General features: G+C 43.7%; 2 protein-coding genes and 1 long non-coding RNA gene across 4 annotated transcripts; all 3 read right to left on the bottom strand.

Moving 5' to 3' along the window:
• Positions 1-960: 960 nt before the first annotated feature.
• Positions 961-2,260, bottom strand: LOC123182473 (uncharacterized). The gene is made up of 2 exons (XM_044595042.1): positions 1,898-2,260; positions 961-1,468 (listed from the first exon to the last, which is right to left on the bottom strand). Exon 2 carries the CDS (start codon positions 1,464-1,466, stop codon positions 1,086-1,088), a length of 381 nt encoding a protein of 126 aa, XP_044450977.1. The 5' UTR covers positions 1,467-1,468; positions 1,898-2,260; the 3' UTR covers positions 961-1,085.
• A 14,429-nt stretch (positions 2,261-16,689) lies between these two features.
• On the bottom strand, positions 16,690-18,283 carry LOC123171717 (uncharacterized). The gene is made up of 2 exons (XR_006485379.1): positions 17,936-18,283; positions 16,690-17,849 (listed from the first exon to the last, which is right to left on the bottom strand). It is a non-coding gene; the product is annotated as an uncharacterized lncRNA (long non-coding RNA).
• Positions 18,284-23,521: 5,238 nt separating this feature from the next.
• On the bottom strand, positions 23,522-24,943 carry LOC123171691 (uncharacterized). 2 transcript variants are annotated; one of them, XM_044589051.1, is made up of 2 exons: positions 24,758-24,943; positions 23,522-24,077 (listed from the first exon to the last, which is right to left on the bottom strand). In XM_044589051.1, exon 2 carries the CDS (start codon positions 24,073-24,075, stop codon positions 23,695-23,697), a length of 381 nt encoding a protein of 126 aa, XP_044444986.1. In that variant the 5' UTR covers positions 24,076-24,077; positions 24,758-24,943; the 3' UTR covers positions 23,522-23,694. The 2 variants fall into 2 exon arrangements, with proteins under 2 accessions (XP_044444986.1, XP_044444987.1); XM_044589052.1 differs by having other exon boundaries at positions 24,749-24,910.
• Between the last annotated feature and the right edge of the window lie 2,877 nt (positions 24,944-27,820).

Raw genomic sequence — 27,820 nt, 5'->3', positions numbered from 1 at the left:
AATTCCATTGGATCCACCAAACACAATTGGTTGGTACTCAAGAATATCTTTCGATATCTCCAAGGCATCAAACATCTTGTCCTAGTTTTTCAGTTTCACAAAAATGTGAACACCGATATATTGGATACATCGATAAGATCCCCACTACATCAGATCGTAGACAAGCGTAGTGTTCCTACTAGGTGTGGTAGCCCTCTCATGAAGAGTGTTCAAAACAGACCTCATGGCTACATCCACCAACCATTATCTCAAAGATAATGTTGCTTGTGTTGCCCGGATGCAAACATGTTACTAATAAGCAATATCTTTATATTGCATATCTTGCAAGTCAAATCATGCAACTGATTTGTTCACCAAGTCTCTACCAACTTTTACATTCTAGAAACATGTTCATGGAATTGGTATATGACGACTTAGGAATTTGCAAGAATCAGGGGGAGTATCTTCCTAAATTGTTCCTGTTCAATGCATCATATTATACTCTTTTTCTCTTCATGAGTTTACTATACAGGTTCTCATAAAGGTTTTTAATGAGGTAATATCAACATGAGATCATATGTCATACTTTCTGTTTTCCCCACCGGGGTTTTTGGGAAAGTATATACGGCCTATTTATTGTCCTCTTGATTCTATGAGTTTTCTCGTATTGAGTTGAAAGAGACAATAACCATTATATGTTGCATAATTTTCTCCTTATTTTTCCCACTGGGTTTGAAGGAGTTTTGGCAACATATCAAACACTATACTCCTCACATTTTTCTCACAGGGTTTTTCGAGGAGCTTTTCAAGATGATGTCTACTAACAAGATAAAGCAGTGATTAGGGGGAGTGTTAGGATTAATTAAGGGATTAATCCCTGCTTTCTCTAACCGCAGGCAGTTGCTTTTGCAACTGTCGCGTCGGTTCACCGGACAGGCGTCTCTCTGACACCTCTCTAATGGCATCCCCTCAAACTGTATATATATGTGATCACATCATCAATAAAGATAACACGCATTCACTCTTTACATCTCTGTCTCTCGTCTCTCTCGTTTAAGATCTAACACTTTGTCTTTCTGAAACAGAAGTTGCACAAGAAAGCAGGATCACTGCGATGGCGCGTCTGATGGCTTGCTTGCGGCGTCAGCTTCGGATGCCCTGTAACCCAGCCCGGGCCGCGATGGCTTCTCCTTCTCGCCTTCATAGTCGCGGGCGTCCTGCAGCGAGGCCTCGAAGTCGGTGGAGTCCATCGCCGTCGGTAGGAGGCTGCCGATGTCGTCTTTGGCGCCGAAGCCGCCGGCTCGCATGACATCATCGGCTGAGATCGCAGCTTCCATGTTCATATCTACAGAATTGTGACCATTCACTGAAGTCGGATTTCCGGTGTGAGAATCTGCAGTGTGCTTCAGGGCCCCCTGATCGTCCGCCAAGGCATCTGGCTTAGCTTGCTGAGCTAGTTGCCCACTGCCCAAGTTCTTCCCATCCATGCCTGCAATGATATGCCACTAGATATGAAAACCCCATGGCAAGACACCACATTATACACAGTAATATCATGCTTAAATGCTTTCCTGTTTTAACGGTATTTAATCAGAACTTCAGAAGTAGTATTTGACAAGATGCAGATAAAGTACCCTCCTCCTTGGCAAGTTACCTATATTCCTGATTATATGCAACAAAGGAAACTGCAGGGAAAGCTACTGCAGCGTTCATGGCACAATGATTATGACACCCATCCATGGGCCATGGCACAAAGTATCAATGTTAAATTGTTAATTACTCCAGTTGTGCCTTACAGTTGCAGCGACAGAAATTCCAAAGCAACACTGCTCAGTTCAGTCATAAATGCAGTGGTCTCTTCTTTGCTCGCCCACTTGTGTACACAAACTATCAAACATCACGATGCTACAGATCTCACCTTATAATTCTCCCATTACATCTTTCAGCAGAACTTGCTACTTCTAGAAGTGCCAAGATTAATTTGACTCGAGCGACCTGCGCCTTCTACTTTCCCTTGCTCGATCGATTCCCCAGAGCAACTACAAACCAAACCACCCCAGCTGCAGAAACAGATGTTGGCGCCGCCTCGTTGCAGCGCCGCTCTTCTCCTACCTCTCAACTCACTCAGCTCAAGGGTTCTCTCAAGAACACGCACACGATGGTGGAACTCAAGAAAACATACACACACACATACACACGCATGTACCAAGGAAGGACACAAATAGGCTTTGCCATAGGCTGTCTTCCTTGGCTATCACAATGGCTACATTTTTGCCCCAGCCCTCACGGCCACCCTTCTCTCATTAACTTATACAACACTTAAATAGAGGCACACACGTACTATACTAGTGCTGATCTCCTCTCCACTAGCCGGCAGCTTAGGCCACGAGTAACAACCTCTTGGCAACGCCTCACGATTCGGCTGGCACCCTCCTTCCTAGCTGAATACTCGGTCCACATCTGAGCCTATCTAATAGCTATGGAGCTTGGTCAAGCAACGGTACACACGTACATGCATGCAACATCTGATGGATGCCCTCACATGCACCCTCTCTATCTTAACCAGGACTATCTCAACTAACTAAACAAATTAATCACCCATACAACAAGGTTAACTCTAACAACAGACTCCTAATTTTACATGAACGCTACTGCTATGGATCGATCCAAACGACGCTATAAAGAACCAGAAGACCACACGGGGAGTAAACAGATCAAGCAGAGATAGGAAGAAACTAACCAACGGAAGAAGACATCGCACTCACCGCCTGCAGATGAGTCGGCGAAGAAACGGGGCGCCTTCAACTACAAATATGGAGGATGGGAGGATAGGCGGTGAGCGGTAGCAAGAAGTGCATCCTCCATAAGTCCTAGACGCTCGCGGTCACGCTTCCTAGACAACAGGTGCGAGTGCTGCAAGAAAGCAATCAATTTGAAGAATGAGTCATAGGGACCCTGAGGGAAGACCCTCTCAATAATGATTTTATTATGAGTTGTCCATAGCGTCCAAGCCAATGCCGCAAACAAAAACCAAAATATGCGACTTTTCTACCCGGTCTGGTTGGCTCCAGTTTCAAGGAAGTCTGCCAGGTCCAAGGCCTCCCAGTTAGGCCCTAGAGCCTCACAGGCGAAACTCCAGAGAGCCTATGTCATCGTGCAAGATAAAAAGGATGTGCCCCCCCCCCCCCTCTGGGACATCAAAGAGGGGACACAAGCAATTGTCAGGGTCGTGTCTCTTAAGCACCTCCGTCCTTGATGGGAGCCAATCCCTCAACAATTGCCACAAAAAAGATGATCTTCAATGGCAGATCCAAGGAATAGTGGTCATTCCTATGACACAGAGCATGGCATGCTGAGCTAGCGGAGAAAACACCCAAAGGTGATGGACTCCAAGATACGGCGTCCGGATAATCCGCGAGCACTGGCAGTAGAGCATCCTGCAAACTAGTCCACTCTGCGGTCTCCGCCTACCAAATGACTATTAGAACAAGATGTTCACTGACCATTCTAGGCCGCCCCCGAGGCCAACACCGTCGGATCTACGCAGATGGCATACAAATTTGGGAATCCTGAACATAACGGGACCCCAACCCATGGATCAAGATAGAATAGGTTCCTTCTCCATTGTCGATGGAACAGGAAACCCCTAGGAGGATTTTCTACTTGATCCACTGTATGGACTTCTAGAACTGGGATCCCTCCGTGAGCGAGCAAGCAAGGAAGGGCTCGCCCCGCATATGCTTAGCCTGAAGAAGCTGCAGCCACAAGCCCCCTACCTTCAAATCATCCACCAGACCCAACACAACATGAGGGCCACGTTCATGCGATGGAAAGCAACGACGCCTAACCCACCCAGATCATTGGGCATACAAATGTTGGCCCACTTGACCATATGATATTTTTTACGCTCGTCCGCTGCCTACTAGAAGAACCCTAAAAGGTCTTTATCAAACGAGCTAGGAACCCCTCTGGCAAGATATACAACCCCATCATATACATGGGGAGGGGTTGGTGTCAATCAGGGCCGACTTACTACCTTTTGAGGTAAAACGGCCGCACCAAGGTTCTACGTGACACGCGACCCTTCCCATAAGTATGCGAACTCGTTCAGCAAAACCCTCGAGTCAGACAACGATATCCCCAAATATGTCATGGGGAAGGCGGACAACTTGCAATTCATGCGCTCCCGGCGATGACGGTGCATCATCTCAAGGAGCCATCTTTTGTTTGTTCGTTGGTATGGCAGATCTAGGGTTCCTAGCCATGGGATTTTTTTCCTCTAGCGTAAACCGAGTCACATCGGCAGTAGCTTCAGCAATGTTAGGAAGCATGGAGGAGGTGTACATAAGTTGGTAGGCAGTGGTTACTTTCCTCCATGGTGACGATGCCAGCAGTCTGAGGAGGATGTGCGAAGTGATGCAAGTGATCTAGGAGGCAGATTTGACTAGTCTCTTTCGATGAGGTCGAGCAAAGGAGCCGTATTTGAGTGGAGCGATCCAAAGTTAAATAATTGGATAGGTGGTTGGGGAAGCGAAAATATCAATAACACTTTTTTGCGAAAATGATCAAATCTATTATACTTGGCCCGTGAAAATAAATTTCCAGTTATCTAAATAAAATACGTCACTAGGGTTGGTAGCTCTTATCACAATTGTGCTCATGAGTATAATAATTGGACATTTAGTTCGTGGGGTGGTAAAAAAAACAACAACCAGCCCATAAATACAACTTCGAAGCACTCTTGTGCAACTACCTACACATCAAAACTGTATCATGCAAATGCAAGCTCACCCATCGTTTGGTCGTTGCCGCTCAATGGGTGGATAGAGAAATAATGTTAATTAGTGCTTGGCATGGGATGCACCAAGAATATGAGTTCAAGCTGAGAGCATGCATATGAGCTAATTTGGTGAGGTTTTGTTACAACAGGATGCTACCATACTTTCTGTGCTACATGCATGGTGACTACAAAATCTTGTGTTTCTCCATAGAACCAACACCACATTTATTATCATTTCCAATTGGGTAATGTAGCATTCGTGCGAAGACAATGGTTCCAGATTTCTTGCCTTGAGGGGGTATGGAATGGACAGGGTATATCCCATCCTTCATAGCGGAATTAAGCTCAAGTTTCAGACTAAATTCCGAACTTCGGTGTTAGCGATAGCAAAAGACCTAAAAGCAGTGATCTTGCCCTGTTCAATCAAATATGGCAAAGGGTTTGCCTTTTTCAAATAAAAGATGGATTGTCTGTTTATTTATCCAAAGAGGCATATTCTTTGGTTTTGAAAGAAAAAAAATTTGAGCCCTAACTAGTCATTGAAAACCACATGCAACACAACAACAAACAAACCCGTTCTTTCAGAGACCTCCATAATCTAAACGATACAGAAATCTGAAAACCACTCATATTCATCCAGCACTAGAGCATGATGTTAATGTTGCCCAATAAAGCACAAACACAAAATAAGCAGATGAACTATCTTTCTAAAGGTAAAGTTGCACAAGGGAGCGGGATCACTGTCACAACATTTCTGACAACTTGCTTCTGGTGTCAGCTTTGAATGCTTTATAACTCAGCCAGGGGCTCGACACCTGCTCATTCTTGCCTTTGAAGTAGTGGGCGTCCTATGGCAAGCCTCGAACTCAGTGGAGTCCATCGCCTTAGGTAGGAAGCTACCGTTGTCATTTTTTGCAACAAAGTTGTCAGCTCGTATGACATGAGTTGCGGAGATGGAAGCCTCCATGTTCAGCATATATGTTAGCTTATTGAGCTTTCCCAAGTTCATCCCATCCATGTTGCACTGAGATTCTACTGGATGTGAAAATTGCAAGAGACTACACCACACAACCATGTTGAAGAGGTGGTTGGCAATCTCAAATCTTTGATAAGGTACCACACTTTATCATGCTTAAATGATTTCGTTTTTTAACTATGCTTAATCAGAACTTTGAAATGGTGCAGATACAACATCCTCCTCGTTGGTAAGCTATCTAGATAACCGATTATTTGCATGCAACAAGCGAAAGAGCATGCAAAGTTAGCATGAGTTCATGGAACGGTTATAACACGCATCCATGGCATAAACTCTTACTGTTAATTATTCCAGCATTGGCTTCCAGTTTCATCAATGAAAATTCCAAAGGAACAACGTCTCACGCAACAACGAATTGAGTCAGAAACGAGGGTTCCGCCTGGTGTCCGTGTGTGTACGAAAATTGTCAAACATGACACTGCTAGAAGCCTAACCTTATTGATTTTCCATTACATCTTTCACCAAAACTTCCTACATCTAAAAGCACTGATATGAATTTGACTCTCATTTTATCTCAAAACAGAGCATCAGTTCTGGATCACTTGCAACAGGGAAAGTGCAGGCAAAGGTATTGAGAGTTCATGGTACTATTATAACATCCAAACAATAATTGTTGGACCTCTTTTTATAATAGACCACAATCGACAAATCTTCACGTATAAACAGGTAATTATTATTATTTTGAACCAACGGGGTAGCTGTCAAATGATCATAATTACATGTAAACATATCACATCCAACTATTAGCGCATCCGATAGATTTCGCAATTATAATTAGACGCCACAAATATATATAGGGTTACGCTATACTAAGCGTGAGTGTAGAATAGTAGCTTATTATACACCCCAGTAACGCAATGTACAAAATCTAGTAAAACGCGGTATAAAATATAGTAATTCCGAAATAATTTTTTACTATCCAAGTTTTGAATTTACTACATTGTCAAAAAAATTACTATATTTTATATGCTACGTTACTATATTTTGTATAGAGCATTACTAAGGGTGTAGAATAAGCTATTCCACACTCACGCTTAGTTTACCATAAAAGCCATCCGTCGTTTGTTAACCTTGTGCATGATCCTTACATTAAAGTTTATAACTACACATCGAACCGTGTTGGTGAAGGAAATATGCCCTAGAGGCAATAATAAAGTTATTTATTTATTTCCTTATATCATGATAAATGTTTATTATTCATGCTAGAATTGTATTAACCGGAAACATAATACTTGTGTGAATACATAGACAAACAAAGTGTCACTAGTATGCCTCTACTTGACTAGCTCGTTGATCAAAGATGGTTATGTTTCCTAGCCATTGACATGAGTTGTCATTTGATTAACGGGATCACATCATTAGGAGAATGATGTGATTGACTTGACCCATTCCGTTAGCTTAGCACTCGATCGTTTAGTATGTTGCTATTGCTTTCTTCATGACTTATACATGTTCCTATGACTATGAGATTATGCAACTCCCGTTTACCGGAGGAACACTTTGTGTGCTACCAAACGTCACAACGTAACTGGGTGATTATAAAGGTGCTCTACAGGTGTCTCCGAAGGTACTTGTTGGGTTGGCGTATTTCGAGATTAGGATTTGTCACTCCGATTGTCGGAGAGGTATCTCTGGGCCCTCTCGGTAATGCACATCACTTAAGCCTTGCAAGCATTGCAACTAATGAGTTTGTTGCGAGATGATGTATTACAGAACGAGTAAAGAGACTTGCCGGTAACGAGATTGAACTAGGTATTGAGATACCGACGATCGAATCTCGGGCAAGTAACATACCGATGACAAAGGGAACAACGTATGTTGTTATGCGGTCTGACCGATAAAGATCTTCGTAGAATATGTGGGAGCCAATATGAGCATCCAGGTTCCGCTATTGGTTATTGACCGGAGACGTGTCTCGGTCATGTCTACATAGTTCTCGAACCCGTAGGGTCCGCACGCTTAACGTTTCGATGACAGTTATATTATGAGTTTATATGTTTTGATGTACCGAAGGTTGTTCGGAGTCCCGGATGTGATCACGGACATGACGAGGAGTCTCGAAATGGTCGAGACATGAAGATTGATATATTGGAAGCCTATGTTTGGATATCGGAAGTGTTCCGGGTGAAATCGGGATTTTACCGGAGTACCGGGAGGTTACCGGAACCCCCCGGCAACATAATGGGCCTTAGTGGGCCTAGGTGGAAGAGAGGAGAGGCGGCTAGGGCTGGGCCGCGCGCCCCTCCCCCCTAGTCCGAATAGGACAAGGAGAAGGGGGCGGCGCCCCCCTTCCTTCTTCTCCCTCTCCTCTTTCCCCCCTCCCAAGTCCTAATCCAACTAGGAAAAGGGGGGAGTCCTACTCCCGGTGGGAGTAGGACTCCTCCTGGCGCGCCCCAAGGCTGGCCGCACCTCCCCCCTTTGATCCTTTATATACGGGGGCAGGGGGGCACCCCATAGACACAACAATTGATCATTGATCTCTTAGCCGTGTGCGGTGCCCCCCCAACCATATTACACCTCGATAATATCGTAGCGGTGCTTAGGCGAAGCCCTGCGTCGGTAGAACATCATCATCGTCACCACGCCGTCGTGCTGACGAAACTCTCCCTCAACACTCGGCTGGATCGGAGTTCGAGGGACGTCATCGAGCTGAACGTGTGCTGAACTCGGAGGTGCCGTGCGTTCGGTACTTGATCGGTCGGATCGTGAAGACGTACGACTACATCAACCGCGTTGTGTTAACGCTTCCGCTTTCGGTCTACGAGGGTACGTGGACAACACTCTCCCCTCTCGTTGCTATGCATCACCATGATCTTGCGTGTGCGTAGGAATTTTTTGAAATTACTACGTTCCCCAACAGTGGCATCCGAGCCTGGTTTTATGCGTTGATGTTATATGCACGAGTAGAACACAATGAGTTGTGGGCGATATAAGTCATACTGCTTACCAGCATGTCATACTTTGGTTCGGCGGTATTGTTGGATGAAGCGGCCCGGACCGACATTACGCGTACGCTTACGCGAGACTGGTTCTTCCGACGTGCTTTGCACAGAGGTGGCTGGCGGGTGTCAGTTTCTCCAACTTTAGTTGAACCGAGTGTGGCTACGCCCGGTCCTTGCGAAGGTTAAAACAGCACCAACTTGACAAACTATCGTTGTGGTTTTGATGCGTAGGTAAGAACGGTTCTTGCTCAGCCCGTAGCAGCCACGTAAAACTTGCAACAACAAAGTAGAGGACGTCTAACTTGTTTTTGCAGGGCATGTTGTGATGTGATATGGTCAAGGCATGATGCTATATTTTATTGTATGAGATGATCATGTTTTGTAACCGAGTTATCGGCAACTGGCAGGAGCCATATGGTTGTCGCTTTATTGTATGCAATGCAATCGCCATGTAATTGCTTTACTTTATCACTAAGCGGTAGCGATAGTCGTAGAAGCAATAGTTGGCGAGACGACAACGATGCTACGATGGAGATCAAGGTGTCGCGCCGGTGACGATGGGGATCATGACGGTGCTTCGGAGATGGAGATCACAAGCACAAGATGATGATGGCCATATCATATCACTTATATTGATTGCATGTGATGTTTATCTTTTATGCATCTTATCTTGCTTTGATTGACGGTAGCATTATAAGATGATCTCTCACTAAATTTCAAGATAAAAGTGTTCTCCCTGAGTATGCACCGTTGCCAAAGTTCGTCGTGCCCAGACACCACGTGATGATCGGGTGTGATAAGCTCTACGTCCATCTACAACGGGTGCAAGCCAGTTTTGCACACGCAGAATACTCAGGTTAAACTTGACGAGCCTAGCATATGCAGATATGGCCTCGGAACACTGAGACCGAAAGGTCGAGCGTGAATCATATAATAGATATGATCAACATAGTGATGTTCACCATTGAAAACTACTCCATTTCACGTGATGATCGGTTATGGTTTAGTTGATTTGGATCACGTGATCACTTAGATGATTAGAGGGATGTCTATCTAAGTGGGAGTTCTTAAGTAATATGATTAATTGAACTTAAATTTATCATGAACTTAGTACCTGATAGTATCTTGCTTGTCTATGTTGATTGTAGATAGATGGCCCGTGCTGTTGTTCCGTTGAATTTTAATGCGTTCCTTGAGAAAGCAAAGTTGAAAGATGATGGTAGCAATTACACGGACTGGGTCCGTAACTTGAGGATTATCCTCATTGCTGCACAGAAGAATTACGTCCTGGAAGCACCGCTGGGTGCCAGGCCTGCTGCAGGAGCAACACCAGATGTTATGAACGTCTGGCAGAGCAAAGCTGATGACTACTCGATAGTTCAGTGTGCCATGCTTTACGGCTTAGAACCGGGTCTTCAACGACGTTTTGAACGTCATGGAGCATATGAGATGTTCCAGGAGTTGAAGTTAATATTTCAAGCAAATGCCCGGATTGAGAGATATGAAGTCTCCAATAAGTTCTACAGCTGCAAGATGGAAGAGAATAGTTCTGTCAGTGAGCATATACTCAAAATGTCTGGGTATAACAATCACTTGATTCAACTGGGAGTTAATCTTCCGGATGATAGCGTCATTGACAGAATTCTTCAATCACTGCCACCAAGCTACAAGAGCTTCGTGATGAACTATAACATGCAAGGGATGGATAAGACGATTCCCGAGCTCTTCGCAATGCTAAAGGCTGCGGAGGTAGAAATCAAAAAGGAGCATCAAGTGTTGATGGTCAATAAGACCACTAGTTTCAAGAAAAAGGGCAAAGGGAAGAAGAAGGGGAACTTCAAGAAGAACAGCAAGCAAGTTGCTGTTCAGGAGAAGAAACCCAAGTCTGGACCTAAGCCTGAGACTGAGTGCTTCTACTGCAAGCAGACTGGTCACTGGAAGCGGAACTGCCCCAAGTATTTGGCGGATAAGAAGGATGGCAAGGTGAACAAAGGTATATGTGATATACATGTTATTGATGTGTACCTTACTAGAGCTCGCAGTAGCACCTGGGTATTTGATACTGGTTCTGTTGCTAATATTTGCAACTCGAAACAGGGACTACGGATTAAGCGAACACTGGCCAAGGACGAGGTGACGATGCGCGTGGGAAACGGTTCCAAAGTCGATGTGATCGCCGTCGGCACGCTACCTCTACATCTACCTTCGGGATTAGTATTAGACCTAAATAATTGTTATTTGGTGCCAGCGTTGAGCATGAACATTATATCTGGATCTTGTTTGATGCGAGACGGTTATTCATTTAAATCAGAGAATAATGGTTGTTCTATTTATATGAGTAATATCTTTTATGGTCATGCACCCTTGAAGAGTGGTCTATTTTTAATGAATCTCGATAGTAGTGATACACATATTCATAATGTCGAAGCCAAAAGATGCAGAGTTGATAATGATAGTGCAACTTATTTGTGGCACTGCCGTTTAGGTCATATCGGTGTAAAGCGCATGAAGAAACTCCATACTGATGGACTTTTGGAATCACTTGATTATGAATCACTTGGTACTTGCGAACCGTGCCTCATGGGCAAGATGACTAAAACGCCGTTCTCCGGAACTATGGAGAGAGCAACAGATTTGTTGGAAATCATACATACAGATGTATGTGGTCCGATGAATATTGAGGCTCGTGGCGGATATCGTTATTTTCTCACCTTCACAGATGATTTGAGCAGATATGGGTATATCTACTTAATGAAACATAAGTCTGAAACATTTGAAAAGTTCAAAGAATTTCAGAGTGAAGTTGAAAATCATCGTAACAAGAAAATAAAGTTTCTACGATCAGATCGTGGAGGAGAATATTTGAGTTACGAGTTTGGTCTACATTTGAAACAATGCGGAATAGTTTCGCAACTCACGCCACCCGGAACACCACAACGTAATGGTGTGTCCGAACGTCGTAATCGTACTTTACTAGATATGGTGCGATCTATGATGTCTCTTACTGATTTACCGCTATCGTTTTGGGGTTATGCTTTAGAGACGGCTGCATTCACGTTAAATAGGGCACCATCGAAATCCGTTGAGACGACGCCTTATGAACTGTGGTTTGGCAAGAAACCAAAGTTGTCGTTTCTTAAAGTTTGGGGCTGCGATGCTTATGTGAAGAAGCTTCAACCTGATAAGCTCGAACCTAAATCGGAGAAATGTGTCTTCATAGGATACCCAAAGGAGACTGTTGGGTACACCTTCTATCACAGATCCGAAGGCAAGACATTCGTTGCTAAGAATGGATCCTTTCTAGAGAAGGAGTTTCTCTCGAAAGAAGTGAGTGGGAGGAAAGTAGAACTTGATGAGGTAACAGTACCTGCTCCCTTATTGGAAAATAGTTCATCACAGAAACAGGTTCCTGTGACGCCTACACCAATTAGTGAGGAAGTTAATGATGATGATCATGGAACTTCAGATCAAGTTGTTACTGAACCTCGTAGGTCAACCAGAGTAAGATCCGCACCAGAGTGGTACGGTAATCCTGTTCTGGAGGTTATGTTACTAGACCATGACGAACCTACGAACTATGAAGAAGCGATGGTGAGCCCAGATTCCGCAAAATGGCTTGAGGCCATGAAATCCGAGATGGGATCCATGTATGAGAACAAAGTATGGACTTTGGTTGACTTGCCCGATGATCGGCAAGCCATTGAAAATAAATGGATCTTCAAGAAGAAGACTGACGCTGACGGTAATGTTACTGTCTATAAAGCTCGACTTGTTGCGAAAGGTTTTCGACAAGTTCAAGGGATTGACTACGATGAGACCTTCTCACCCGTAGCGATGCTTAAGTCTGTCCGAATCATGTTAGCAATTGCCGCATTTTATGATTATGAAATTTGGCAAATGGATGTCAAAACTGCATTCCTGAATGGATTTCTGGAAGAAGAGTTGTATATGATGCAACCGGAAGGTTTTGTCGATCCAAAGGGAGCTAACAAAGTGTGCAAGCTCCAGCGATCCATTTATGGACTGGTGCAAGCCTCTCGGAGTTGGAATAAACGCTTTGATAGTGTGATCAAAGCATTTGGTTTTGTACAGACTTTTGGAGAAGCCTGTATTTACAAGAAAGTGAGTGGGAGCTCTGTAGCATTTCTGATATTATATGTGGATGACATATTGCTGATTGGAAATGATATAGAATTTCTGGATAGCATAAAGGGATACTTGAATAAGAGTTTTTCAATGAAAGACCTCGGTGAAGCTGCGTATATATTGGGCATCAAGATCTATAGAGATAGATCAAGACGCTTAATTGGACTTTCACAAAGCACATACCTTGACAAAGTTTTGAAGAAGTTCAAAATGGATCAAGCAAAGAAAGGGTTCTTGCCTGTGTTACAAGGTGTGAAGTTGAGTAAGACTCAATGCCCGACCACTGCAGAAGATAGAGAGAAGATGAAAGATGTTCCCTATGCTTCAGCCATAGGCTCTATCATGTATGCAATGCTGTGTACCAGACCTGATGTGTGCCTTGCTATAAGTCTAGCAGGAAGGTACCAAAGTAATCCAGGAGTGGATCACTGGACAGCGGTCAAGAACATCCTGAAATACCTGAAAAGGACTAAGGATATGTTTCTCGTTTATGGAGGTGACAAAGAGCTCATCGTAAATGGTTACGTCGATGCAAGCTTTGACACTGATCCGGACGATTCTAAATCGCAAACCGGATACGTGTTTACATTGAACGGTGGAGCTGTCAGTTGGTGCAGTTCTAAACAAAGCGTCGTGGCGGGATCTACGTGTGAAGCGGAGTACATAGCTGCTTCGGAAGCAGCAAATGAAGGAGTCTGGATGAAGGAGTTCATATCCGATCTAGGTGTCATACCTAGTGCATCGGGTCCAATGAAAATCTTTTGTGACAATACTGGTGCAATTGCCTTAGCAAAGGAATCCAGATTTCACAAGAGAACCAAGCACATCAAAAGACGCTTCAATTCCATCCGGGATTTAGTCCAGGTGGGAGACATAGAAATTTGCAAGATACATACGGATCTGAATGTTGCAGACCCGTTGACTAAGCCTCTTCCACGAGCAAAACATGATCAGCACCAAGGCTCCATGGGTGTAAGAATCATTACTGTGTAATCTAGATTATTGACTCTAGTGCAAGTGGGAGACTGAAGGAAATATGCCCTAGAGGCAATAATAAAGTTATTATTTATTTCCTTATATCATGATAAATGTTTATTATTCATGCTAGAATTGTATTAACCGGAAACATAATACTTGTGTGAATACATAGACAAACAGAGTGTCACTAGTATGCCTCTACTTGACTAGCTCGTTGATCAAGGATGGTTATGTTTCCTAGCCATTGACATGAGTTGTCATTTGATTAACGGGATCACATCATTAGGAGAATGATGTGATTGACTTGACCCATTCCGTTAGCTTAGCACTCGATCGTTTAGTATGTTGCTATTGCTTTCTTCATGACTTATACATGTTCCTATGACTATGAGATTATGCAACTCCCGTTTACCGGAGGAACACTTTGTGTGCTACCAAACGTCACAACGTAACTGGGTGATTATAAAGGTGCTCTACAGGTGTCTCCGAAGGTACTTGTTGGGTTGGCGTATTTCGAGATTAGGATTTGTCACTCCGATTGTCGGAGAGGTATCTCTGGGCCCTCTCGGTAATACACATCACTTAAGCCTTGCAAGCATTGCAACTAATGAGTTTGTTGCGAGATGATGTATTACAGAACGAGTAAAGAGACTTGCCGGTAACGAGATTGAACTAGGTATTGAGATACCGACGATCGAATCTCGGGCAAGTAACATACCGATGACAAAGGGAACAACGTATGTTGTTATGCGGTCTGACCGATAAAGATCTTCGTAGAATATGTGGGAGCCAATATGAGCATCCAGGTTCCGCTATTGGTTATTGACCGGAGACGTGTCTCGGTCATGTCTACATAGTTCTCGAACCCGTAGGGTCCGCACGCTTAACGTTTCGATGACAGTTATATTATGAGTTTATATGTTTTGATGTACCGAAGGTTGTTCGGAGTCCCGGATGTGATCACGGACATGACGAGGAGTCTCGAAATGGTCGAGACATGAAGATTGATATATTGGAAGCCTATGTTTGGATATCGGAAGTGTTCCGGGTGAAATCGGGATTTTACCGGGGTACCGGGAGGTTACCGGAACCCCCCGGCAACATAATGGGCCTTAGTGGGCCTAGGTGGAAGAGAGGAGAGGCGGCTAGGGCTGGGCCGCGCGCCCCTCCCCCTAGTCCGAATAGGACAAGGAGAAGGGGGCGGCGCCCCCCTTCCTTCTTCTCCCTCTCCTCTTTCCCCCCTCCCAAGTCCTAATCCAACTAGGAAAAGGGGGGAGTCCTACTCCCGGTGGGAGTAGGACTCCTCCTGGCGCGCCCCAAGGCTGGCCGCACCTCCCCCCCTTTGATCCTTTATATACGGGGGCAAGGGGGCACCCCATAGACACAACAATTGATCATTGATCTCTTAGCCGTGTGCGGTGCCCCCTCCACCATATTACATCTCGATAATATCGTAGCGGTGCTTAGGCGAAGCCCTGCGTCGGTAGAACATCATCATCGTCACCACGCCGTCGTGCTGACGAAACTCTCCCTCAACACTCGGCTGGATTGGAGTTCGAGGGACGTCATCGAGCTGAACGTGTGCTGAACTCGGAGGTGCCGTGCGTTCGGTACTTGATCGGTCGGATCGTGAAGACGTACGAATACATCAACCTCGTTGTGTTAACGCTTCCGCTTTCGGTCTACGAGGGTACGTGGACAACACTCTCCCCTCTCGTTGCTATGCATCACCATGATCTTGCGTGTGCATAGGAATTTTTTTGAAATTACTACGTTCCCCGACAGTTGGCTATGTAAATAAAACTAGATAATACCCCGCGTGTTGCGGAGGGAATTGGATGCAATACATTTGGATCTTTTTTCTATAGAAGACAATGTTTGGACGGACAATATGATAATTGAAAAGTTGAAAATACATATGGACAAATGTTGAACAATATGGTAATTGAAAATAGCAAAATACATATAAACTGATCCATTCAACTTTAGTGCACACTGTAGCTTTGTATCGAGATCAGAAGTGTACCAAAGAACAAAAATTGGATCCATTCATGAATATATATTTTAACACACACTATAGGTTTGTATTGAGATCATAAGGGCAATAAAGCGGAAATCCCTTTTGGAGCTCGGCCTCCAAATTCAAATTTGTAATTTCATTAAAATTCATATTTTTACATTTCAAAAAATTCTAAAAAATATATAGATATACATGAAGGCATAACACACATGTGTGTAAATTTTCAGTTCAAAATACATTGAAATGAGGGCTGTGCAAAAAAGACTAATCTGGGGCTATTTAACACATGATACTATTCATTCTCCTAGGCCATGAATTTGTCTTTTTTATATAGGTCACAACTCAAGGTATTTCATCATGAAATTTTACACACATGTGGGTTACATCCTTACATACACATATATTTTTTTCAGATTTTTTTAACAATATAAGTTTGAATTTGAATTTTTCAAAAATAAAGGCCACCATGGAGCTCGGCCTCCAAAACGCATCTCCCGCAATAAAGAACATAAACTGGAACCATTGACAAGTTGGTACTTGAACAGAAACTTCTAGATGACTTCCCGCGCGTTGCTGCGGGGACATCCGTGTACAACTTGCCGTAATATTTGCTTTACCAATGAAAAATCACTTGTTTCAAGTTAGGTTTCATGTGGACTTGAATACTAAGTATCTCTTTAATAGATGAACTCACCAAACATCTACAAAGATAGACTGTGTCTAATGAAAATTATACAATGTTGGGTGCCGGACAAAACCGGATTGACGGACAGTAGAAAAAAAAAACCAGAACTGTGTTCATATTTAATATTACCAAGTGAAGCAACTTTGTTCATTCATCATAAATTTTACATCTGCATAATGCAATAACTACACTCATACATGCTCCATCAATGAAAATTATGTTAGCTTTTATATTCAAGAGGCATGACAAATAGTTAAACTCCTAACTGATAGATCTAAATCTCAATGCAATTTGTATCTACTATGTCATCAGAGTTGGGTTTCAACTGAAGCTGTAATTTCTTTATTACAGGCTCTAATGTCATGCCATAAAAACTGGAGCATTGGAACCAAAGGAAGCAATGCTCAAATAGTATAATCTGTAACATCGTAGAAGAAAGATGATAATCTACACCAAGAAAAATAGTAGAGGTCAGAGTTGTATAAAAAGCGCTACTTATAGAGAAAACCCCAATTAGTTCGTGATAAAAAACTACAGTAGAGTACGAACTTTAAAAAATATTATATATAGCAAAATATAGGGAGCTGATGCCCGGATGGCATTGTCGAAGGTAAAACAGTTGTGTTCCAAAAATACAAAGCTTGTATCAATAAGCATAGTAGAGAGAAATGTGGCTGGATTTATCATTAACTATTCAATATAAGAAATGAAGAGAGGACATTATCTGAAACATTTTGCTATCAGTTCAAGATTCGAAACAAAATGCCTAGAACATTCTAATGAAAGAAACTTTTCATTGGACATATCATTTATTGTTGATCAGTAGGTAGAGTTGTTGACACTACAGCTCCTCATCCTAGAAAATAATTGCACGAGTTAGTACATCTGATTAACTTTTCATGGGTGTTGCTTTGGCAAAATACATAAAAGCAAGCTCATCAACATGACAAATATCCAAGTCTGAAAAGGCTGGTGGGTTGATTAGTAAGCAACACAGAGCCACAGCGAGTAATGCACAAAAATCCATATGCATCGATTCAAAGCAAAATATTACATAAGCTGTACAAACAATGCTCTAAGATCTGAAAAAAATTAGGAAATTGTTAGCGCTTCCAATTAGAATCAACCGGATCGGAGTTATGAGCACGATCTATCATATCTCGACATATGCTTGCCGGCAGTTCTTGAGTTTGCAAGGATTGTGGACATGAGAGACTAACCGGACTTGCTGATAGTAGGAGGTGCATGGAGACCGAACAGAGCTTCCTTCCAAAAAGTGGCTCCTACAACAAACACATCAGACTTTTCAATCCAACCTAACTCAAAAAAGCAGTCAGATCTGAGAAGATTGAGGCGGGAGAGCACCCACCTTGGTGCAGGTGATGTTGGTGGAGTAAGACGACCACAAATCCACCACCGCATGCTGCAACATCCTCTCCATGTATTCTGTATTCCATCTGCGGGGAGCAATGGACGAAGCGGTGTCCGGCGGAGGCCACCAAGGATTACTGAGGGGGCAGGGGAAGGGAGGCAGTCGATGGCACCGGCAGAGGCGCGCGCGGCACCGAGAGGGGAACCTCACCTCAGTCCGACCAGCCACAGCAAGGGGGATCCATGTGAGTGGAGATGGAAGCTTAAAGGGGAGAACCGCTGCATCAGTTAGAGTTAGTCGGTGGAGAAGATGAATAGAAAGTTATGGAAATCAATGGACGGTGGAGTTAATTGAGGAACTGGGTGGGAGAGTTAATTGCGCCAATGCTTAAAAGACGTGTATTCTGTATGCATCAGCATGTTGTGGTGGCTGGTGGGTGCCCTAGTAACCGAAGGCTGATGTCGCCATTATGTGCAGGCGTGGGGCGTGGGGAATGATGGGAATAGATTTTGTTTTTCATTTCAGGGAAAATGACCTCAGGAGGTGTGACGTGGCTTGGTGTGATTGGATGCTGATGTGTCTATGTTGCATGTTGAGATAAATCAAGTAGTGGGGGTGAACTTCTTAAGTATATAGGATACTAGATATAATACAGGCTATTGCTTCGCCTAAATTGCCCTCAAAATTACAGAATATTACCCACTGATGCCACCTATAAGTGATAAAAAAACGTTTCACAGAGGGAATCCTGCCTGGGCCGGCCCATGTAGTAGGTTCCTACTATACCGCGCTCTGCATGCTGGAATAAGATACAGCGCGCCTGTTTGGGCTGGCCCATGTTCGGGCAGTCCGTTACTAACATTTCATTTTTATTTTTCGTTTTCCTTTTACATCTACGTTTGTTTCTACTTTAAATATTTTGGGATATAAAAAAGTTCCTATTTTTTTAAAAAAGTGAGAATTTTCAATAAAATATTTTATAATTCATAAATGTTTGTGGATTCAGAAAAATTTCATGACTTTTCAAAAAATGTTTGCATATTCAGAAAATGTCCTCAATTTTTGAAAACAAATATTTAGGAAATCAAACATTGTTCATATTTTTTAAAGTTTGTGTATTAAAAAATGTTAATGAAATCGAAAAAAATTGCTAATTAAAAGAAATAAAGAATGGAAAAATATCTTAAATTTTTTACAACTGTTTGTGACTTACAAAATAGTTTATTTATTCATAAATGTTCACTGATTCAAAAACTGATCTTGCATTTCAAAAAATGTTCACTTAATCAAAAAAATGTTCGTAAATTTCAAAATTTATTCCATCAAATTTCTGAAAAAATGTTTGTCAATTCTAGAAATATTCACCTATTCAAGAAAATTGTTGAAAAACTGTCTACAATTTTTATTTTTAATAAAAATAGTATAAAATATTGATGATTCAAAATGATCTTGATTTTTGAAAATGTTTGTAAATTTATAAAGGAGTTCATGAATTTGAAAAATGTTCACGATTTCAAATATGTGCACGAGTTTAAAAAAATGTTCATGATCTCACGAAATTGAGAGTCATAGTGTATCTCGGTCATGCAGCAAAATATGGTCTTGACCGTTGGAGATTATAATTTTGTTTCTCCTGTTGCAACGCACGGGCCCTTTACTAGTAAAAATACTAGAATTGGTAGCTCTATAGAAACTGTACTCGCATAGTTAAATAATCGGACATACGGCTGGTGAGCTAGTAAAATCCAAAAACAACTAGACCATAAATACAATTTGGATCACTCATTTTCACATACCTAGATAGTTCCAGTGAGCATAGAGAAGGTGAACACTCAAAACTCCACCGTGGAAATGTAAGTTGGCTTGCTGCCACCAGGTGTGTAGAGAAGTAGTGCTAGCTTGTCTATGACGACGAGGCCAGTGTTAGGCATGGGATGCACTCGGAAATGAGTTCGAGTTGAGATCGTGTACATGAGTCGGTCCTGTAAGGATTTCTCATCTGGATGAGAAACTTCCTGTGCCAAAGAAAGGCCATTGGACCGTTTCTTGTTCTTTCTTAGAGCATCTTCAACAACCGCGCGCTAAAAAAGTCTTTGCAACAAGCTGTTCGTGAGTTTTTGCGCAGCGCAGAGCGCTTGCTCTTGCGGCAGTTGCAAAGACCGCACGCGAGCCGCTCCAGCTGACGCACTAAACTGCAGCGCGTGCGAGCAGCCGGCGCTTGCCATATGTTGCGTTTTGGAGACGATGATGATATTTGAAACATGAAACAAACACATGGTATAGTTTAAAATCACCCAAACAAGTTCATGACATATTCAAATTCATGCCCACAACATCATCCAACCAAGTTCAAAATCCGAACGAAGTTCATGACATAAAAGTTCACACAAACGAATGGCACATCAACAATCATGCCTCATCCTCGTCTTCGTCCTCCTCTTCCTCCGATTCATCTTCCTCATCCGAAGACGATTTTTCCTCCTCCTCTTCATTGTCGCAAGCCGCATCATCATGTGTACCTCGGAAGGTGTTGGCAGGATCTTCAACGGAAGGTGTGTGATGAGGCGCACCAGAAGAAATTCCGCCCATGCCGCCCGGAGGTGCTCCCATGTCTCCCATGAGAGACGCAAAACTCATGCCTCCCATGGTCGCTTCGAAGCCACCCATGCCTCCCATGGCCTCCATGGTAGCTGCAAAGCCACCGATGCCACTCATGCCGCCCATGGTAGCTCCGAAGGCACCGATGCTGCCAATGCCACCGCCTCCCATGCCGCCAATGCCACCGCCACCCATGCCACCCATGCCACCGCCATCAATGCCGCCTATGCCACGGCCAACCATGGCTCTTTTTTTGGACCAAGACTTCTTCACGGACAAGATTGGCGTACTCCTTTTGCTTCTCATCGAGGGTAGATGTGTCCATGAAGAACAAGTACTTCTCCCATTCCAACAACCTAGCTCGCTCATCGAGGGCACGTGGCTTCACGGCGGGCGCCGGCGTGACGCCACCCGCCGCCGAGGTCGTCCGTGGCGGCATGAAAAGGCCGCGCGCGATACTGGTGCTTGGAGGAGCACCTGCGGAGGCGAAGCCAAAGCTCCCCGCGCTGGGTTTGCAGCGGCGGCGGCAGAGGGGTCACGGGTGTAGGGAGGGGTGAGGGGGTGCCGGCGCGGCCGTCCATCGGGTCAATTCGCCGGCGGCGGCGCGGGCGGGGCCAAAGTGGCGCGGCGGAGAGAGTGCGGCGCGAGCACTCGAGTGTGCGGCGCGTGGAAGCGGGCGCACCAAATAAACGGCACGCGATGGCGTTTCGGACCGCGCACTGAACTCTTTATGCCGCGCACGCGGTTATTGCGCCTCCGCTGGAGCTCGCTTAGCGGTTGTGCGCGCGCTAAAAACCATAAATTTCCGGCACGGCGCTTATATAGCGCGGCTGTTGGAGATGCTCTTAGAGCCGAGATGACACTTATGCTCATTTCCCCACAGGCGGTGGAGCATGCGGCCTCTGTGCGAAGATGCTCAGAGGGCTCGGTGGTGCTCGTCTCAAGGAGGTACTGAATGAGAGTGGTACCTCTCATCTTCCTAACTTGGGTGTCAGCCACTGCCAAAGACCTGGGAGCATTGATCTCGAGATAGTAGACTTTTATTTTTTTTGGCTTCTCGGCAACTTCCCTTTCAACATGCAAGTTTTGCCCCTATCTATCTATACCAATATTAAAAGATCCAAAGGGGTGGATCTAATTAATCTCAATTATCAAACTATGTTAATCTAGCGATCTAGATTGCTGATGGCAAGCGCTCAACATGTTTAGCACGTAACTAGTATCATATCAATATGAATGTTTGTGTTAATCGCATAAATCAATGTGTAATTGATATCATGCCTAATATCAATGTGTAATTAATTGCCTTCCTAATATCAACGTGCATTGCACATACGCATTTACCAATTTCCATAAAGGATTGCACCATTTGATTTGTCCAGGCAGGATTCACCTGCCTATGGAAAAAGGCCATATCCTGACCAAGCGACAACATCATAAACTCGAAACACATGCAACACAACACCAAATAAAACCATCCTTTAGCACTTGCAGACCTCCATAATCCAACGCAAAGGAAACTGAAAACCATTCATGTGTTCGGAACTCATTCACCCAACACCAGCCAACACTGAATATTGCTAACGTTATCGTTACCCACTGACGCAGATAGTTTTGAAGCTAAATCCAGACACACTACAGAAACATATGGGCAGTGTGCTTTGTTTCTCTGAAGCCAAAAGTTGCGCAAGGAAATAGGATCACTGTCGTGGCACATCCAAAGGCTTGCGTCCACCATCAGCTGTAACCCAGCCTGGGTCACTACGACTGCTCCTTCACACCTTTGAAGTCATGGGCGTCCATCGCCGTCGGTATTTGTATCCTCATCCTTGGCAAGCTATTTGTATTCCAGATTATTTACAACAAACGGAAATGCGGGCAAAGCTACTGTAGAGTCCATGGAATGATTATAAACTCTTCTTTTTTTGCGAAAAGATTACATCTCTTCATTGCACAAAGTATCACCATCAGTTATTCTATTATTGGCTTCTAGTTGCCTCAACGAAAATTCCAAAAGAACGATGCTCTCATCGTAGCCTCCGATTCGGTCAGAAACGCAATGGTCTAATTCTGAAAAACAAAAATGCAATGGTCTATCTTGCGCCTCCGTCATTGTTATCTTGTGCAGGATCTTTACATTAAAGTCCATAACTACACCTTGATTACATATAGCACCATGCTAGACATCTAGGTAAAATATATAGCTAGAATTGGTAGCTCTTATAGCAACTGTACTCATGGAGTTAAATAAGCGGACAAATGGCTGATGAGGTAGTGAAATCAATAACACATGGCCCATAAATACAATTTTGAATCACTCATTTGCACCTCTACGTAATTCTAGTGAGCATATAAGGTGAACACTCCTCACCGCAAAAATGTGAGGTTGCCCATCTTTTCTGTTATTGCTGCCACTAAATGCATAGAGAAGTGGTATTACCTTGGTATGTGAGGACTATGATCAATGGTAGGCATGGGATGCACCAGGAACATGAGTTCAAGTTGAGAGTGTGTGTGTATGAACCGATCTAGTGACGATATCTTCAACGGCTGACAAATTTCCTCTGACATAGGCAAAGCTACTGGAACGCTTCTTGTTCCTTTGAAGAGCCGAGATGACACATATGCTCATTTTAAGTCAAGCAATGCATGCTGTGTGTGAAGAAGATCAGAAGTGCCTGGTGCTCGTTCAAGGGAGAAACGGAATGAGAATAGTACTTCCCATCTGGCTAACTTGGCTGTTAGCCAGAGCCCAGAACAGAACACCCACAAACACTGATCTTGTGAGAGTGGTACTTCTTTGGGGTTTCTCGTAAATATTTGCAACTCGCTTTCTTCAATGAAGCTTTTGCAGCTATTTAAATAAGGATTGCACTGGTTCTTTATTTGTCTAGGCTGGAGAATCCCCTGTTCCTGAAAACAAAACGTTGAGTTCTGACCAAAGGGATAACAACATATACTGTAAACATCTGGCAACACAACACCAAATAAAACCATACTTTCGCATAACTCGTGTGTTCATAAGCTCATATTCATCCAGCACCAAAACAACAAGATGTCAGGGCTACCAACTGAAGCACAACAGAAGCTGGAAAACTACAGAAACATGGATGGCGTGCTTTGTCTTTCTGAAATATTAGTTGCACAAGGAGGCAGGATCACTGCTGTGGCGTGTCCGACGGCTTGATTCCCGCGTCAGCTTCCGATGCCCTGTAACCCAGCCCAGGGCGCGCCGGTTGCTCCTGCTCGCCTTCAAAGTCGCGGGCGTCCCGCAGCGAGGCCTCGAAGTCGGTGGAGTCCATCGCCGTTGGTAGGAGGCTGCCGATGTCGTCTTTGGCGCCGAAGCCGCCGGCTCGCATGACATCATCGGCTGAGATCGCAGCTTCCATGTTCATATCTACAGAACTCTGACCATTCACTGAAGTCGGATTTTCGGTGTGAGAATCCGCAGTGTGCTTCAGGGTCCCCTGATCGTCTGTCAAGGCATCTGGCTTAGCTTGCTGAGCTAGTTGCCCACTGCCCAAGTTCTTCCCATCCATGCCTGCAATGATATGGCCCTAGATATGAAAACTCCATGCCAAGAAACCACATTATACACAGTAACATCATGCTTAAATGCTTTCCTGTTTTAACGATATTTAATCAGAACTTCAGAAGTAGTATTTGACAAGATGCAGATAAAGTACCCTCCTCCTTGGCAAGTTATCCATATTCCTGATTATATGGAACAAAGGAAACTGCAGGAGAAGCTACTGCAGGGTTGATGGAAGGTATAACACCCATCCATGGCACAGTATCAATGTTAATTACTCCAGCGATATGCTCAGTTCAGTCAGAAACGCAGTGATCTCTTCTTTGCTCGCGCGCTTTTGTACAGAAACCATCAAACATCACGATGCTACAGATCTCACCTTATAATGTACCCATTACACCTTTCACCAAAACTTGCTACTTCTACTAGCGCCAACATTAATTTGACTCCCTTTTCTTCATCTAAGAACAGAGCACAAATCAACTGCTCCAGCGACCTGCGCCTCCTACTTTTCCTTGCTCGATCGATTCCCCGGAGCAACCACAAACCAAATCACACTGACTGCAGAAACAGATTCCTAACTTTATATGAACGCTACTCGTGCGAATCGATCCATACGAAGAAGCAGAAGACCAGACGGGGGCTAAACAGATCAAGCAGAGAGAGAGAGCGGAAGAAACCTAACTCACCGCCGGCAGATCGAGTCGGCGAAGAAACGAGGCGCCGCAGATTCGAGAGCTCGCCTCTTCCCACTCCTTCCACGCAGCCTTTCTTTTTACCGAGGCAATCCAATCCCCTCTTCGCTTCGCTCGGCCAGGTCACTCCTAGTCTAGTGCTCTCGTGGGTTGGATCACCACGTGTTCAGCGAAAGAAGGGGTAACGTGGCACTGTGCTTGCCCCTTTTGGGCCCATGGGCTAGTTAGTTAGGCTTTTGTTTATTTCAGTTGGGCCAACTTTTTTTTCTCTCTCTCAACAAATGCTAAATACCCTTGGAAGAAAGTACAGAAGAGATGCAATTGGCAGTTCAACAAAAAAGAATATGGTAACTACCAGGCTAGTGCACATGAATTTTTTATATTCATCTTTTTACTGTTAAAGGAGAGATGGTGGTCGTCGTGGTCACAAATCTCATGCCCTGATATACCTCTCCACTTAAACTTGCACCGACATGTGGGCGTGCTTTACTATAGCCCATGCACAATTTGTTTGTTTTTATGGGTATCTAGCCAACCACTCGAGCAATAATAGTTTTAAAATGTTTATTATTATAACTTTCGCTAACGTGTACATAAAAAAGGAACAATAAAATTTCACCTTAGGGACTTTATCCATATCTAAAAACGCCATGTATTTTGTAGTGAAGACAATACATATTCCTTGTTATTGGTTTTGCATCGCAAGAGGACAATGATATGAAAAGTAGATTTACTATCGCCTTTGAATCTTTCAAGACATATTTGATTCACATCTTATTGTGAAAATCAATGTTTTATATGTTGCCACAAAAGATTTGTCTTCATGCTGCCGGAAGCATCGCAAACAATCCAGATTGAAACTGGGTTGGATGGAGTAGAACAAAGGACTGCGAATGATGGTGCCTCACACTCTTCTCCTCCACGGTATTTCTGCAGAAAAGGCAAAAAGGGAGGCCATCGGTCTCCCCTGCCTTTTGCCAGTGAGGTCACGAGTCCCTTCTCCTTCCCTTCGTCATTCTAGCGGCGGGAGAAGGGGAAATGGGCCCTCCATGATCCCAATATGGCGGTATCCTGGACTAAACACTAGTCCTTATGGTAGGTGTGTGTCACGTCGGTGTTACGATGACAGAGGCGATAGTGCATAAAATAATATTTTCCCATCCCGCCTTTGTGTCAGTACCGCTCTCGACGACGACGGTCCAGGTTCTCTATGAGTCATTTTCCATCAGTCCATTGGTACAACGGAACTTTGGATTCCTGGATGTGGGGAGTTTTGTACTCTACCATCAAACTGCGTTGCATCAGTGTTTGCTCCTACACTTTTAGGAAGCCTAGAGGAGGTGTATAGGAGTTTGTAGGTAGTGGTTGCATTCCTCCATGACAACAACGCCAGCGGTCTAAGGAGGATGGATGGAGCGGTGCAAGGTTAGCGGATCGAGAAGGAAATATGAAGATTCTCATTCGATGTAGTCGGACAAAGTAGCTGGCTCTGAGTGGAGCAGTCCAAGGGTAAATAGTTTGACATGCGACTTGGGAAGTGAAAAAAATCAATAATACCCGACTCATGAAACGAACTTGCTAGCTATCTAAATAAAATATGTCAATAGGGTTGGTAGATCTTATAGCAAATGTACTCATTGGTAGAACAATTGGACATGTGATTGGGGAGGTGGCAAAAATCAACAACTCCCAGCCCATAAATACAACTTCGAGTTACTCCTTTGCAACTACCTACACATAGTCCCATTCATAGGAGGTGAACACTCAAAGCACTGCAAAAATGTAAGCTTGCCCATTTTTGGTTGTTGTCACTCAGTGGGTGGGTAGAGAAATGATGCTAGCTTGGTCTACGTGGACTATGATCAGACTATGATCACTGGTAGGCATGGGATGCACTAAGAATATGAGTCCAAGTTCAGAGTGTGTACATGAGATGATTCCATGAGTTTTTGTTAGGAATGATGACCGCAACACTTTCTTTGCTACATCCATGGTGACTTCAATGTCTCCTGGTTCTCCAGAATACCCACATCACACTTATGATCATTTCCAATCGGTCAATGTGGCGGCATCTATGCAAACTGCGATGAGCGGTGGTATTTTTCCTCTCATAAAACTTAGCAACTCTCCCTATTCAATGAAATATGGCAAAGGTTTGCCTCTTCTCCAATAAAAGAATGCATTGTTTTTCTATTTATCCAAGTAGGCGAATTCCCTTCTTTTGAAGCCTGACTAGCGATTGGAAACCAAACGCGACACAACAACGAACAAGATGGTTCTTTAGAGACCTTCGTGATCTAATGATAAAGAAAACCGAAAACCGCTCATATTTCATCAGCTCGTATTCTTCCATCACCAAAGCGTGGTGTTAATGTTTCCCAATAAAGCACGTAGTTTAGAAGCTTGAAACTCCAGGAACACAAGCAGAACATATGGACAATGTGTTCTCCCCTTTTGAAGGTAAAATTGCACAACGAAGCGTGATCACCGTCACGACATGTTTTACAACTTGCTTCTGGCTTCAGCTTCGATTGCTTTATAACTTAGTCGGGGGCTCGAAACCTGCTCATTCATGCCTCCATAGTCACGAGTGTCCCATGGCGAGTCCTTGAAGTCAGTGGAGTTCATTAGTATAGGCAGGAGACTTTGGTGTCATATTTCGTGCCCAAGTTGTCGGCTCATATAGATGGAAGCCTCCATGTTCAGCATATGATTTAGCTTGTTGAGCCTGCCCAAGTCTTTCCTATCCTTGTGTGCAATGATACAATATATATGAAACTCTGTATCAAGATACCACACACGAATGTAGAGGCCGGGATTTCCCCTCTTGAAAAAAGATACCACATTGTGCATGGTAATATCATGCTTAAATTCTTTCCCTTTTAAATGGTATTTAATCAAAATTTCATAAGTTGTTGACAAGTTGCAAATAAAGTATCCTCGTTAAGCTAATCAAATTCTGGATTTTGGTACGTAGAGTTCATGAAAGGATTATAACCCCAATCCATGGCATAAAGTATCAATGTTAATTATTCCAGCTCTGGCTTCTAGTTGTAG

This window comes from Triticum aestivum, chromosome 1D (assembly GCF_018294505.1).
Source record: "Triticum aestivum cultivar Chinese Spring chromosome 1D, IWGSC CS RefSeq v2.1, whole genome shotgun sequence".
NCBI lineage: Eukaryota > Viridiplantae > Streptophyta > Magnoliopsida > Poales > Poaceae > Triticum > Triticum aestivum.
Note: the sequence above shows the minus strand (reverse complement) of the source record. Positions and strands in the feature narration are given on the sequence as shown.

Coding starts and splice junctions, on each gene's coding strand:
- LOC123182473 (XM_044595042.1), bottom strand. CDS start 1,466: ATGGATGGGAAGAACTTGGGCAGTGGGCAACTAGCTCAGCAAGCTAAG.
- LOC123171691 (XM_044589051.1), bottom strand. CDS start 24,075: ATGGATGGGAAGAACTTGGGCAGTGGGCAACTAGCTCAGCAAGCTAAG.